This window comes from Gymnogyps californianus, chromosome Z, assembly GCF_018139145.2.
Source record: "Gymnogyps californianus isolate 813 chromosome Z, ASM1813914v2, whole genome shotgun sequence".
NCBI lineage: Eukaryota > Metazoa > Chordata > Aves > Accipitriformes > Cathartidae > Gymnogyps > Gymnogyps californianus.
In genome coordinates, this window is record NC_059500.1 from 60719170 (window position 1) to 60734869 (window position 15700).

General features: G+C 43.8%; 1 protein-coding gene across 1 annotated transcript in view; it reads right to left on the bottom strand.

The window, feature by feature from the left end:
* Positions 1-8372, bottom strand: part of MAST4 (microtubule associated serine/threonine kinase family member 4) — a 293953-nt gene extending 285581 nt beyond the window's left edge. The window contains 2 exon segments of the mRNA XM_050913748.1: positions 8119-8270; positions 8273-8372. Of these exon segments, the coding sequence (XP_050769705.1) occupies positions 8119-8270; positions 8273-8372 (252 nt within the window).
* Positions 8373-15700: the final 7328 nt, after the last annotated feature.

Consider the following 15700-nt stretch of genomic DNA (forward strand, 5'->3'; position numbering starts at 1 on the left):
GTATTCATCCCACTGCTCCTTGGCTGGAGCAGGACAGTCTTTCAGCTGGGATGATGAGAGTTTCAGTTTGATGAGAGCATCCCTTTCAGCTAGGAAAGGATAAGTAAAACTTTACTCGGCTCAGTAAACCAAAAGCTAAGACAGGTTCCTGGCTTGATTTCAAAGCAGAGTTTGTTTGCCAACACTGCCCCAACGTTTTTCACCTTTTAAGCTAGCTTATCCTAAAGTACCTGCATCTTTTTTCCTTTCCCTCTACCACTGTGTCGTGGTTTAACCCCAGGCAGCAACTAAGCACCACGCAGCCGCTCACCCCTCCCCCCTCCCAGTGGGATGGGGAGGAGGGAAAAAAAAAAAAGGTAAAACTTGTGGGTTGAGATAAGAACAGTTTAACAACTGAAGTAAAATAAAATATAATACTAAAAATTATAATAATAAAAATATAATAATAATAGTAATGAAAAGGAATATAACAAAAAAGTTAAATAAAACCCAAGAAAAGACAAGTGATGCACAATGCAATTGCTCACCACCTGTTGACCAATGCCCCAGCAGTGATCCGCACCTCCTGGCCAACTCCCCCCTGTTTATATACTAAGCACGACAGCCTATGGTATGGAATATCCCTTTGGCTAGATCGGGTCAGCTGTCCTGGCTGTGCTCCCTCCCAGCTTCTTGCACACCTGCTTGCTGGCAGAGCATGGGAAACTGAAAAATCCTTAACTTAAGTGCTACTTAGCAACAACTAAAACATCAGTGTATTATCAACATTATTCTCACACGAAATCCAAAACACAGCACTGTACCAGCTGCTAAGAAGAAAATTAACTCTATCCCAGCCAAAACCAGGACACATGGCACAAAGAGCTACCAGCATTTCATGATTTTAAGCACAAGTCCCTAATCAGTCATACATCTTAAAACCCAATACCACCCAACTATTAAAACATTGTTTCAAAAAGAATTTTAACCTCCACAGCTGCAAGAGAAGAGCTGAAAACACACAAATCTGAAGGCTGAAGCAACAAATGATAAAAATATGGGGGGGTTGGACTGCAGAGTATTTGAAGCCCATATCACTGTTTTTAAAGTGGCTTAGCAATAGCATGCACAGTACTATTTGTGATACCATAACATTGAGAAGCTCCCAACACAAGCTAGAATGTCGCTGTGCTTGGTACCATACAAAAACAAAAAAAACAGAGACAAAATAAAAACCGAAAAATATTTGTTCTTCATCCTTTCCTCTTTCACTTATCAAGCTATTAAAAAGTGACTGACTCTTGAGTCAGAGCCTGAACAGGTCATTTCCCAACCCAGCAGCAAAACAGGCAGACCCTGCCTCACTGAAGCTCTTAGCAACAGGCATCTGTTTCACCGTATCAGGCATAAGAGAAAACCTTCAGCCTCATGTCAGAGCAATTCTGCCTAAGGAAGCTTTAATAGAAAACTTCTAAGAGAATTTTTCAAACTTCTAATAGAAACTTAGAAAATAGAAAGACTTTGTCCACATTACTAATCTTCTCAGATTCATCACGCCGCTTTTTTGTAAGTCCCCAAATTCTGCATTTCAGATTTTTGCCTCTAAAATAAGGGTAAATATCTTCTTCTCATGCCTTGTACAGAAGCCCATTGCTGGTTTATGTTTGCCAGCTCCAGGTAACCCAAACAGCAAGATCAGAAACCAAGTAATTGATATGTGTTAATGCTTCAGTATGGCAATCTTTGAGACCATAGTTGTGCTTTGGGGATAGGGTGAGAGAGTGCATAATACGCAACAAAACCAAGAGGAAAGTTACCCCATTACATGGATTGTTGCAGTAAAATGCTATCTAGCTGCTCAGCTTGATAGCTTGAGGATCTTCTCATTTGCACTGCACTTGGCAGTGCTCTTATTTTATACCTCAAGATTTAGGACTCTTATGCCTCTGTGTAAACTCAACTTTACACAAGCCGTGACTGCTAGCAAAGCAGCCCCATCATATGGAGCTTCCTCATAGTACTAGAGTAACACCACATTGTTATGTTTACTGACATTCAGTTCAAAGCAGCTTACATCTAGCCAAAATGCTGTCAAAGGCTGCGGACTACACTGGACTTAGGCTGTCCTCCTACAGAGCTGCAGCTTTTCAGAAAAGATGTTTCTCTACATTTGATTTCACAGTTGAACATACAGATACTAAGGGATCCTGAAGATTACTCAGGACTATGTCCTCCTGCCTGTAAAATTTAAAGGGTGCAAAAGGCCCACTCAACCGTTTTTGCAAATGCATTCAAATTTTGGTTTGAAGACTGTAATTATCAGGTCCTCACCCATCTCCTTCCAGGCAGATTAAGTATCTAAGTAGTTCTGGCACATGAAAACAGATATGCAACTCAACATATGAATCTGCTTCTTCAGCTTTCACTTGTTCCAAGCGAGAAGGGAGATGCTCTAGTTACAGGCTTTTTTATACCCACCAAATGTCTTGAAAAGAAGCTCCAGAGAGCTGCAAACACTACTACTGTACAGGTAATCTAAAACCTCAGGCAACAGCACACAGCTGTATTAGATAAAGCACCCAACCATGTGTTTCTCCTCATCCCAGTGTATTTCTGAGATAATAAGGGTGCATATCAGCATGCACCTTAAAGGCCTATCCTGCACGCAGGAAGTTTAAAGTAGGACACAAACATACGGTTTTTTATACTAAAAGCAAATCAAGAAAGTGTTTTGCATAACTGTTGAGACAGCCCTACACACTTAAAGGGTAAAGTATTTAACCTTATAGGTAACTTATCACAAACATATCTAAAAAACAAAAGCAATGCTGTTTCTCTGGCTCACGTGACACAAGAACAGTTTTGTGGCTGCTCTAGGCTAGATGAGTGTTTATTTAATCCTACTGCAATCATTTTAACCCTAAGAAGTATACATTTTATGACTGCATTACTATTCCTTAGTATGATCTAAGGATCACACTCTAGCAATTAGGCAATTCATCTTGAGGTAGCTGTAACATTCAGGGTATGCTACAACAGAGAATGATCCATTACTGTCAGAGACAAGAAAGTCTGAAACAATTAAAAGAAAAACCTGTAGCATCTCCCACACGGTCTACGCATGTCCCATCATTAGTACTTCAGTAGGACAAGCAGGAGGGGAAAGAGAAAGGTAACAAAAACACTACTACTAGTTAGGTCACAGTGACATTTTGACAGAACTACCACCATCTCCATTATACACGGATGCACACGTAAACATTGCCAACACTTCACACACTCTTTGCTTACCTTATCTCAAAGCATTTTGATTTCCACTCCTCCCCTAAATTGTACTACAGGTTTGTTGGGGTGAAGATCTGGCAGACAACCTGTAACGCTAGAGGTACTGTAGCTCTGTAGTGGACATGTGCTTAAGGACAAACGTGTGAAAGAGCAGCTTTTAGAGCAATACTTTCTTTACCATGCTCTTCACCTTGCTATGAATACTTTCATGGCAAAATCTTAGCTTCCTGGTAATTAATTCTCATCATACAGTCCTCCTGAAGCCACAACAGATTGCAACATAAACAGCAAGAAGGCAGATTCGGGCAAAGAGTTATCAGCAACAGAAAAAGCTTTTGTACTTCTCACTCTGTGCAGTTAAGTATCTTTTTCTAATACATGATACCCATCAACTAGAGAGTAGGAGAAAATGTAGAATAATGAACTTCAAAGGTCAGTGGACATTTTTCACGATAGATCCTGTCTTTTCATGTTGCTCATCGTCTTTTCAACACAGGATCAACTCTGATAGCCACTTCAGTGCCAAACATTTAATTTACAGAGCAAGAACTGAACCTATTTGAAAACAAAATACCATATTTCCCCCCCCTTTTTTTGGTGGGTGGTTTTGTTTGAGGGGTTTTTTAAAGCATCTGAAATAACAAAGAGGACTCACTATGGTAATTCGGAAGACACTGGCAGGTTCAGAAGCTTTTGGATCCATTTCAGACCAAGACAGCTGTGCTATATGACAAAGTATTACTCTGAAAAACTACTGATCCTCCCTGGCTTGCTACTCTGCTCTGGTAAGCAATGCGTATTCCCAGTTACTGTGACAAGGTTTGTAGAAAGATAAACTCTTTCAGTAGGTCAGCTGAGAGATGAAAAAGACCACTCCAAGACACACAATTTAACCTTCAGATCCTTGAGATTACTGATGTAGGCAAGGAATCCATACCTTGCCTTCATCCTCTTTTTAAGAAACAAGATTAACCCAAGCGAGCGCTCACCTGCCCTGTAAAACACCTAAGATTTGGAAGCCACCATCAAAAAAAGCATATCCCGTGCTGGACTGAAAGACTGTAAAACATTTTGAATGAGAAACTGATGCAGCCAATGACATTTGGCACCGTTTGCTTCAATAAACCTCATAAAACATGTTTCCTGCTCACAGTCACATTTTTTGCCAAAAGGAAGACTAGTGTAGAGAAGATAGAAATGCAACAGAAAGGAAAATGGGAAAATCCTGGGGTTTTTTTGCATTTATCCCTTTATACCATAATCCCGGTCTGGTATTGACTACCCACAGACTGTAGAAGCAGCCAGATTACAACAGAAAACATGCTGTTGCCCAGCCTCAACTCCTCCCTTGATAGTCTGTAAAGCACTCTTTCCAACAAGAAGAGTTCTAAAGAGAATACAGAATAATCTTTAAAAAACTAAACAATCATGCTGCGTCAGGAAAGCAGTGAGCCATCCTCTATGTAGTGTTTGCCTTGAGTGCCCTTCACCATGCAATCCCATCCTGCCTGCTTCTGTCAGCAGTTAGCCACTCGCCTCACAAGAGCATAAGCAAATAATCTGCTTGAATTCATTGGAGTTTGAGGTGTTTGCTATCCACAGCACTTCAATGCAGTGATGTTCCAGAAGCAAAGTACTTCCCACATGAAGTTAAAGCCATGTTTAATTCTCATGTGTCTAAGATCCCAGAGTAAGACACCAAAAACACTTTAGTAACTGATGGCTGTAATGTTGTAAACTATCATTTGTTCTTGCTTACATGAAATGAGATACCGCTTTTCTTTGGCTACTTTGTAATTTTTTTTTTTTTTTTTTTTTTAAGGTGAAGTTTATGGAACAGTAGGATGAAGTAATGATAACAGGAAAAAAAAAAAAGTGATGTACCTTCTCTTCCCACCTTGACAATCCCTTGCCCACTCGCCTCCAGGAATTAACTCTTTCAGATGTGATACTCAGAAGACAAGTCATCAAGCTTCCACTTCTACTCTTTTTGGTAGAGTAGAAATGTTCCCATCATTCTTCAGAAAAAGACATAAAACTCATAACGGACCACAAACTGTAAAAGAGCAGTCTGAGCTATGTAAACAGTAACACCACTTGAGAGACCTCTGAAATAACCTTTCTGTTCTAGTCGGCTCCGGCAAGGCCTAAATCTGAGTGTGGCATCCTGTTTTTTGATGTCATGCTTCAAGACATATGTGACCAGCTGGAAAGAGTCCACAAGACAGCAATGAGAATGATCAGATGTCTGGAAACATATTCTATTAGGGAAGATTAAAGCCACTGGGGTTGTTTAGTCTAAAGAAGAGGTCTAGGAGGAGACAAGGTCAGAGTTGTCAAGTATGTCTTACACAACGTCACCGGAGAATAAATAGTTCTACTAGAATACCACATGAAGTACTAATGCGTATGGGAAAATATGCATGTTTTCTAATTACCCATTTATAGATTTAGTTTGAAATACTTTTTATGTCATGGCTTTGAAGAATTTACTGACAGCTAAAGTAGCAGCAAGACAGGTATCAGGACAATCTGCTTCACTGCTGTCTAAAGGATACTGAACAGCCATGACAACAGATTCAATTCTGCTATGTTGGCAACAGGAACAAGGACAGGGCAAGAGGAGAAACAAAACCTGGAAGAGCAGGATCAAGCTCTGGGGATCCATAAAACCAAAAGAACTCAGAAACAGAACATTGCAGAGAACATCAAAATTTTCATTATTTGACAGTAATTAGATGGGATGTCAATGCGAAAATGCATCTGCAAGCACTTCTCAGTGTTACACTTTTGGCAGGTAGCACATAAAGAAAGTCTGAAATCGTCTGTACATTCATCTTAGACTTTAGTCTTGCCTTTTTCCACTACCCTTAAGGGTTTCAGTGTGCAAGTAACATAGATGCTCTCTCAGTTTTAAATTAACATGTATTCATTTATTTCTGCACTCTAATGCATTGTGGTGTCCTTGGACAAAAAAATGATGATTACACAGGTGGATTTGTCAGGTGGCTCTGCAGGTAGGCAGGAATTCAGCTGCAAGTACTGACTACACTGAAATGGAAGGATGGGCAAAACCAAAGCACAAAAAACACAGACAAAAAAGACTGGTTTCAGATAACGAAGGAATCTAGCAGAGGGGAATAAAGGGGAGGGAAGAAGGCTGCACACTCTAAGCAACCTTTCCCACTATATTAAAATGAGTTTATGCTGGTATCTTCTAGCATTACTAACTGCAAGTGAGGTATCAGATTGCCCATGCAGAATTTCCAAATTCCAGTGAATGCAATGTTGACTTCTTTTTGGGCCTACCTTCCCTATACTTTCAACTCAAAAGGTGCCTGTAATTTACCTCCAAAGCACACACAGAAATAACCAGCCTTAACCAGGAGCTAATTGGTCTGCCAGCAGCTGTGAGTTCAGCTAACTAAACAGACAGCCTTTGTGTATTTCTGCACAGTATTTTGCAGGCTTACCAGCTGAGCATCAAACCAACTAGACACCACATAGCTGTGGTAAGCACAGCCCCCAGCCCACACATACAAGACCTGCCGAGAAGAAGGATATATTAATTACCCACCAGTGAGCACCATGCTAACAGCAGCTACAGAGCTCCTACTCAGCTCAGTGAATAAAGCAAGTTCACATCTCTATAAAAAAAAATAAATTATGTGGCTATATCCACATTCATTCTACTACTATCATAAACGCACTTCGCTGTAAAATACATTCCACCCTCTGTGGGCTCATGCATTTGAAACAGACCAGGAACCTGGTCCAAGTTTGACTAGTTAAAGGAAAAAAAAAAGGGGGGGGGGGTGTAAAGAAAGTTATATTTAGATCCAATTCACCATGCTGTCCTACAGTTCTATCAATTCAACAGAGGAGGCATCAGGGAATGAAGGGGAAAACAGGAGCTATATAAACAGCCATTACTGTGGAGGGAAAGATTCCCGGCAACCACAGCTTAACTAGTTGCAAATAACTTCAGCCAGCACTTTGCAGATATTGCTTTAAAAATGCCAAAGTTTCCCAAAAAAACCTTTGCAGATCCAGCCGCATAAAGGCACAGAATAGAGAACCACCTAAGAGCAAATTAAAAAGTTGACCACAACAAAAGGCAAGTCAGCCACCCAACTAAGGCATACAAGAGATTACATACAGAGGCGAAACAGAGCAGTTGCCAGACAGAACAACGCGCTTGGTTTGGGGATCACGGCAAGAAATACCTTTAAGGAGTGTGCACCATGCAACAACAAGAAAAAAAAAGTCTCAGACACAAAAGGGTCACTTTACTGTAACATAGTGGGGATTTTGTTTCGTTTTGTTTAAGAGTGCCGTTAGAAGGTATTGCAGCTAGATCAGGAGGGGAGGGACGGGAAGCGAAAAGCACGCGTATCCGCGTATCACGCTACAGATCTATCACCCACAGAGCTCCTCCATAATCCACAGCCTGTCATCAGCTCTCCGAAGAGCATTAGTATAGTTTAGGGGCTTGCCCATCACTTCCGTCTGACATTGAAGAGTTTGCTTTAGAGCAACGGTATCCAAAGGTGACACGCTAGAAAAAACAAGGTTTCTTAAAACAAAAAACACCCCATCCGTACAAAAACCCCCAACTCTCACTATCGGCAGCCAGAATGGGCCAGAGCCGGGAGAGCAGACACAAGAACGCCCCGGGTTTAGCAGGGGATATGAGGCGAAGGGGCTGCAGCCTGGTGGGCACGAAGCCGCTCCCCGCCGCGGGGGGCACCTCCGCCTCCCACTCCGGGCGGGCCGCCCCGAGCGGGAGCTCCTGGCGCGCCCCCGGTGCCTCCGGGAGGGAGCAGCAAGCGCCGCCGCCCCGGCCCCACGCACCTCCTCATCCTGCTCCTCCAGCGAGGCGTCGTCCTCGGCCCGCCCGCCGGGGCTCCCCCGCTCCTCGCCTGGCGGCCGCCGCCGCCGCAGTCGCCCCGCCGCCGCCGCCCCGCCGGGAGCCGCCGCCACCCCGCCGCCGCCGGGCTCCCCTCCTCGGAGAGAGTTTCTGAGCCGGAGGAGGAGCCGGAGCAAGAGGAGCCGACGTGGCCGGCGGCCCGCGGCCGCTCCGGAGCCGCCGAAACTTTCTCAGCCATGGCCGGGGGCTCAGAGCCACGCCGCTCGCATGCCCCACCGCCGGCAGCCGCGGTCCCCCCGCCCCGCAGAGCGCAGCGTCGCGGCGGCAGCAGCGCTCCCCGAGCCGGGCCGGCTACCGCGCTCCCGGGCGGCGGGTGGTGCCTGCGGGCGGGCGGGGCCGGGCCGGGCCAGGCCGGGCCGGGCGGAGCCAATGGCGCAGGGGGGGCAGGCCCGGCCCGGCGCGGCGCGGCGGAGCGCAGCGGCAGGGAGGCAGGTAACGGGGAGGGGAAGGGAAGGGAAGGGAAGGGAAGGGAAGGGAAGGGAAGGGAAGGGAGGGGAAGGGAAGGGGCCGCCGCGGGTACCCGGCGGCTCCGGTGGTGGAGCGGTTTTAGGGCGGCGCGGGCAGCAGCCGGCTGGGTCTGCCTGCGGGCGAGGGGAGGGTGCGAAAGACGGGGGATCCCTCACGCTGCCCCTCGCCGCGAGCGGAGGCAGGAGGTAGGGGCGAAGCCGCGACGCCCCGGGGCTGGCGGTCCCCGCCCCCGGCAGCCCGGTCCCGCCGCCTGCCCCGGTCGAGGGAGGCGGCCGGCGGCAGCCCGCGGTGCGGCGAGGGCAGCGGGTTCTGCCAGAGCCCGAGGCCGGCCGGGATCGCCCGGCGGGGCGGGGGCGCAGCGAGCCATGCTCCCCTCCCGGGCGATGCCACGGGCTTAAGTAGGGGCAGGTATTTCACATGACAATAGGGTTTTCTACACCTCTCTCTTCCGCTAAAAAGGAGCTCTCGGCAGTTTATCGCAGCGGCTTTGCCAGCTTCGTATCGTTTGCAAAAGGCTACAGACGCCTAGTTACGATCTTGCAGCAAACAAAGTCCTTTTGGGTATTTGACTTTGAAACGGGCATTGACATTGGAATTTGTGGCCAGGCTTTCAGAGGCATTGAGACCAAAGGAGATCACAGGAGTTAGGCACCTGAAAGCTTTTACAAATCCTCCTAGACAACTCGTTCATCTTTAAGGACCTAAATGGCTTTTAAACCTAGTTGCCCTGTGAATTTTTAAAATATTCTTTTAAAATATTCTCCTGAAAATATTCTCCATTTTTTTTGTCCTGAGATGTCTATAATGATAACATAGATCCTAATCTAATGTCCTAGTATTATATATAAATATATACCTATATACACCAGAGGCTTACTTGCTTATGCCTGTACAGCCCAAGGTCCCCTGGGCTAATCCAATTGTGGAATCAAAACAGATTAAGCGCTTTGATAATGAATAAAGTCCCACAGCATCACTGCAGAGTAGATATCATCTCCATTTCATAGAAAAAGAAATGTGAGCACAGACCAGTTATTGATGTGCTCTAATTAACACAGTTAGTAGATAATGTATGTAGGAACCAGAATGCAAGTCTCCTCTTTTTCAGATTTGTAATTTGACCAGTTTATCCAGTATTCCCAGATGGTAAATGGAAAAAACTTTTTTTTTTAAATGTTATAATGACTATATGGATTATCAGATTAATAGTGGAAGGAAAAATAACAATATAATATTCTCCAAATCTCAGTCGTTCTCTGCTCTGAATGAACTATTAAAGCTGGATATTAGGTTGTAACAATGCTGATGATAGTTCTCTGTGGTTTCTTGTCAGTACTTAGATCAGGCCCTTAAAATGCCTAGAAGTTAATTTATCGGGGAAGAGGATTATAATAGTCACTAGGGACAGGATTTGACCTAGAAATTTGCCTATACCAACATTTAATGATAAGGAAACATGAGATGTATGCAGAAACACAAAAACTAATTTTGGCTACATGAATTATATGCATATACTACTCCAAACCTAACTATAATAATTTTAACTAATCAGAGAAAAGAGTTCCTCCTCAGTACTCCAGGCTCTGCACACGAACTCTTGTTTCCTCAAAACCTGGACTTACTCGTAATTCCCGAGTCCTCGGATTTTAAAACCAAACCTCCTCCAATCAGGTTCTGCCTCTGGTTTAGTGTCATTCTCATAGCACAACAGCTGGCTTAATTTCCTACCTGGGAATTTGCAATGTGTAAGAAAATTGCCAGGTGGTGAAAAGCAACACTGCAGATCTTTGTCACTTCCTTTTCTTTCTCTTACTGCCTGAGATGAGACTAGAAAAAATAGAGCTTAGCCAAAGCGCCTCTACACTTCAGTTATTATCAGCTGCCAGAACAGCCCCTGTAATCTGAGGGCAGCAAGGCATATATTAGAATAGTCACTGAACTGCTCTAATTTATGCCATAAATTGAAATCTGAGAAGGCACTCAAGATTTATTATATCACCACAGAATTACGGAAGACAAGTGACAGTATTGTTCTGCTCTGGCCTATAGACTATGCCAGATCACGTGCTCTGCTAACATTATCTTACACAAACAGAAGAGGAGTCCTATGCTGCCTGTAGTTGCTAAAAGGGAGCTAAAGCTAAAAGCAGCAAATATAGAAGTTTACATCATTTTCCATCCTGGGAAAAGCGCTGTTGCTTGCACTTCACCGTCACAAATCAGTGATGTACTTTGTGGCAAAACCCTGAATATCTGGCATGACTTGAGAAGCTCATTTTGAAAACATTTTCTAAGAAGATGTCCATATTTAATAAGCTTTTGAGCACCTGTCAGGCATTGGATTCATTTGGTGGAGAGCAGAGAGAGAACTGTGTCGCTCAGAGTAGTCCAACCTCAGCTACAGCAGGAGCCAGGCTCACCTTTGGGAACATTCAGCCATTCGCATGCTTTTTCCGCCTGTACCTTTACAAGCAGCCATCCCTTGATATGCTCAACTTTCCCTTCCTGTCCTCACGCAGTACGCACAGCGGTCACCCACTCTGCACTGCACAGCCACAACAGGCTACTCCTACTCCGCTGCTGCTCTTTCCCTCTCCTGCCTCCGCACCTCAGGCAAGGAAATGTCCCTTTCCTCCCCTTCTTTCCAGCAGGATCATACCTCCTCTCCACAAGTTGTGGTCAGCACTGCACAAATTGAAAGTAAAACACAATCTTCGCATAATTTATAATTAAGGAAAATAGTCCTATGGTTTGGTACAGCTGTTCGCTATGTGCACTACTCAGTGCTCTCATGTCAGCTAACTGAAAACAAAATACAAGAAATGAAATGAAATGCATCTCAAAACTCCCCGATTATATACCCAGTTGTTAATGCTTGGGAAAGGCTTACACTCTTTGTGGTCTTGAAGGACTGGAAGAATGACTGGCTAACATTTATTGACAAGTTTGGCACAAGGTCACCAGGTATAAGGGAAACACTGGAAAAAAGCATGAAGAGGTGCAGAAAAATGGTCAGTACATCGTAGCTATACATGAGACAGCATGAAAAGACACAGAAGAAGATAATGATTGGTTTTGTAATGGGGCCTTGAAGATGAGGATCAGGGTCTTTACCAAGAAATGATAGCAAGGAATCAAAGGAGCAGATACATGGTAAAAATGACAGGCAAAGAAAGTGAACATTGCAGCAGTGTATTGAATAAACCAGAGAAAAGTCAGAGAGAAAGACTATGCAGCTCAAGACAAGATTAAAAGAGGTGGAACAATGCTTTTAGCGGGGCAAACATCTGTCCCATGTTATAGCTTTAATGGATCAAATGCAAAAAGTAGAGTTTTGTAGTAGCTATTGCATCAGTTTTATGACATTAGTTGTCTTCAAATCATTGCCTTTTTGAACTAGGCAGTGTTCCATCAAATTCTTTTTTATACTGCTTAGAATATTCTTCTTCCCCTTTGATTCTGCATATTTAGGTGGAAGTCCACATCTGCAAGAAGCAGTTTTCAAAACACACTGATAGAGTGGGGTTAGCACCTGAGAAAATCCCTAGACAAGACTGACAGAGCTGGCAAATGCAAGGCTCTCCAAATAATACAGTTACACTACAGGCAACAACAGCGCTCAGCTTCCCTTTCTGCATAGTAAATGTGCATTAAGCCTGACCTGGAAGAACCACTTCTTTGGATGAATAAGTCTCCATGCTTACACAGTCTTGCCCTCCATGTTGAGACTGCCAACAGCATTGCCAATTAGTGCCAATCCTGAATGCAAATTGTAATATGAATAGGCCTTTCAATTTTTAATTCCAGACTTTTGCACTGGTGGTGTATAAATGTTTCATTAGCGCACGCCTTTCTGTAAGGGGTGGTTCATTCACTCATATTTCTGCCTTACGTCTGGGGAAAAAAGCTGTCTACCTGAAGCACTAGCAGAAAATGGGCAAACAGGAACTTGTACTTTTAAGTACTCCGCCCAGCTCTAGCAGTAAAATCTGGAATCAGAGTTCTGTTCTTGGGAATCCGGATTTATTGAAAATACATATTACAGTGCCTTGAAGACCACCTTAAATTTTCACCTGATGTGCTTTATCTCTACATACTCGCTCTCAGGCAATGTCCAAGATCTGGAATTCAAAAGCTTTTATTTGGTGGGGTACAACCCATTGGTGTTAGTGGCAGGAATACCCACTAATGCCAACTGCAGTAGTAGGTTGGAAGTGGGTAAAAAAATGCGTAGTGACAACTCTCATCTCTGGGCTGGGGCAGGCACCACCGAACATACAGCATGGTTTGGAGGTCCTTTCTTCTTATCTCTGAGGATGTCCTTAGACCTTAGGATAGGATAAATTTCATACTTGAGAGTAAGCAGAACCCACTTCATTCCTTCCCAAGAGAATCAATTCTGAGACTCTCTCTCGTCATTAAAGAGCTTTTTTGACAATGAATGTGAAGCACAATTTACTTTCCATAGCACTTGCAGAGCATGAAGCAAGGGTATTAGCACATGCTGATTAGCTTCAGATCATCCCAAAAGGCATTAACAGGCTGGTCATGTTACATTATAAATCCTAGCAACGATAGGTGTGTGTGTGAACAGAAATATCCCATTCAAGTCAGTGGAACATGTAATAAACCTGAGAAAAATATAACATATCATCTATAAATTGAACATGTTACCAGATGTAAGGTGTCTCTGCCAGGGGAGGAAAAACAGCTAGCACAGGCCTCCACCTGCTGCAGGTGCTTTTATCAACTCCAAGTAGTGCCACCATCTTGTCAGGTAGAGATGATGTGATCAGGACTAAACAGCATAATTGCTAAAGACGCTTTTCCTGATGACTGGCACTTGAGGAGCTGCATGAACACTGCATGAATCACTGTCAGGAGACCTGCAGAAAATCACGCTTAGAGGAAACCTCAGGCAAATGTTTACACTCTGACATTTACATTTCTAATACCTTCAGGGTAGAAAACAAGAATTCTGCCCAGCACTCTTCAGGCCTTTATGTATCACAGAGCATCAGGAGGTTGTACAGGAAGAGGGGGAAGCATAACCCACTGATCCCCTTTTCAGGTCTCCCTCAAGGCATTGCTGTGGGGTTATACCACTGTGACTAAACATCAGAAACCCCTGCCCTCAGTTCCAGGCAGATTCAGGGAGGTTGTGAGGCTGTGTGCTGGCAGGGACAAGTAGAAGTGATACCATCTTAATTTGACTTCAGACACAGAAGTGTACTGCCAGCACATTGTGCAGAGTTTTTGCACAAATCTGCTGACAGAGGTGCTAGGTTTCTTGATGGATAACCCTTGAGCAAGGAGCCTTCCACAAATTCTGCCTCACCTTCACAACATCTGTGTATCCGGCACATACAGCAACGCGCTGGCAGCAGGGAAGAGCAGTGTGAGCTTGGCACAGGCCTCTTACCAACTGGCATACAACAGGAACGTTACTCATTCTGAGAGCTCTTTTCCCAAATTCACATTCTGCTTTATGAGGTCTGTTTTTTATGAAAAATTCAAAGTCAACGTTATGACTCTCATAAAATTATGGAAAAACTGTTGCTTCTCACAACACATTTTAACAAAGGTTATCACTGTTCCTTCACAGTGCTGTAACCGGAGAAGTAGGAAGGAGATGATAATTTCTCATTTGACCGTGCAGTATCCTAGTGCCCAGTCATGAGCTCATACAAAGAACAGATAGACAGGAAGAGATGGTCCAGACTCGGTATGGAAATTGGAGATAACCAAAGCTCCAGCTGCAGATAGAGTGGGGAGAAGAGAGGAGCTCTGAGACTCTTCCTGCACTGTGGTTATGTAGCCAGCCTCATGGTCTAGCTGCGAGGCATAGTCAGCTATGGACTGCCAGATATAATCTAGACCTGCATGGCTGCATCCTGTGGTGTGTTCTGGTCACTATTTTTAGCATGCCCAAACCATGTTTCAACAGAGAGAAAGTAAATCTAATTTAGACCTGCACCATGAGAGATGCTGGATTTCCAGGCTCCAGGGGGTAGTGGACTTTCCTGGACAAGTTTAGGTGCCCACAATTGTCTACACAGCATCCTTTCCCTAAATGTTAAGGCCCTAGTTGACAGTGTTAGTATGGGCTGCAAAGTTTGTGGAGAGAAATCCTCCTTGGCAAACGTTAGCCAGAGCCTCTCTGAAAAACAACATGAAAATGGGGAGCGAATATGAGATCCAGTGATTGCCCTGAATTGTCAAACTCTCCAAAGCTCCATGGCAACAACTGAGGCAGAAACAGGTTTGAGGCAGCCCACGAGGTTTCTGTAAGCTCTGCCTGCCCTCATCCCAGGCCTCACAGTTCCTAAATAGAGCAGGCACAGTGTTGGACGAAAAGCTGTGATTTTCTCTGAGAAATCAACTATTGTGGGGGAGTCCTAAAAACGGTGCCACAGTATGTACCTGCTGTAGTTTTGTTTGTGCAGACATTCTTGCTGCACAAGTTGTACATGTCTCCATTGTACATGTACAAATAGGATTAATATTCTGAGTTTCACTCTGTTCTGATCTCTCTCCCATTAATAACTAGGGTAGTCTTCTCCCAAACTCAAAATATCATGACTTTAAAGCTAGGAAGACATTACATGCTTAAGAAGATGCATTCGATTTTTAGTGTATATACCTTATACGTAAAGTAAAATATTTGAAAGCTAATTTTTACTTGCTCTGTCTACAAGAATTAGAAAACAGTTTTTTCTTCAAAGTATTGCTTTACTTTTTTTTTTGCTGTAAGATTTTAAGAGCAAAAATGACATCTTTTGTGGCCTACTTCCCATTTTCAAAGTAAAATCATATGACATAGGGATTTAGTTTTCTTTATGCTATTACTATTAGTTTTCATTGACTGTATTTGTGTCCTACCATGTATCAAGACTGAGTTCTATATTTCCAGGGGGAGACTGAATAGGGAGGAAATTCATTGTTGTAACCATCATCCTCACTATGATATAAGCACTTACGTGAGAGGAAGGTTTCCTAAAGATGACTGAGTTGTCCGTTTACCTTTTCTGCACTGGA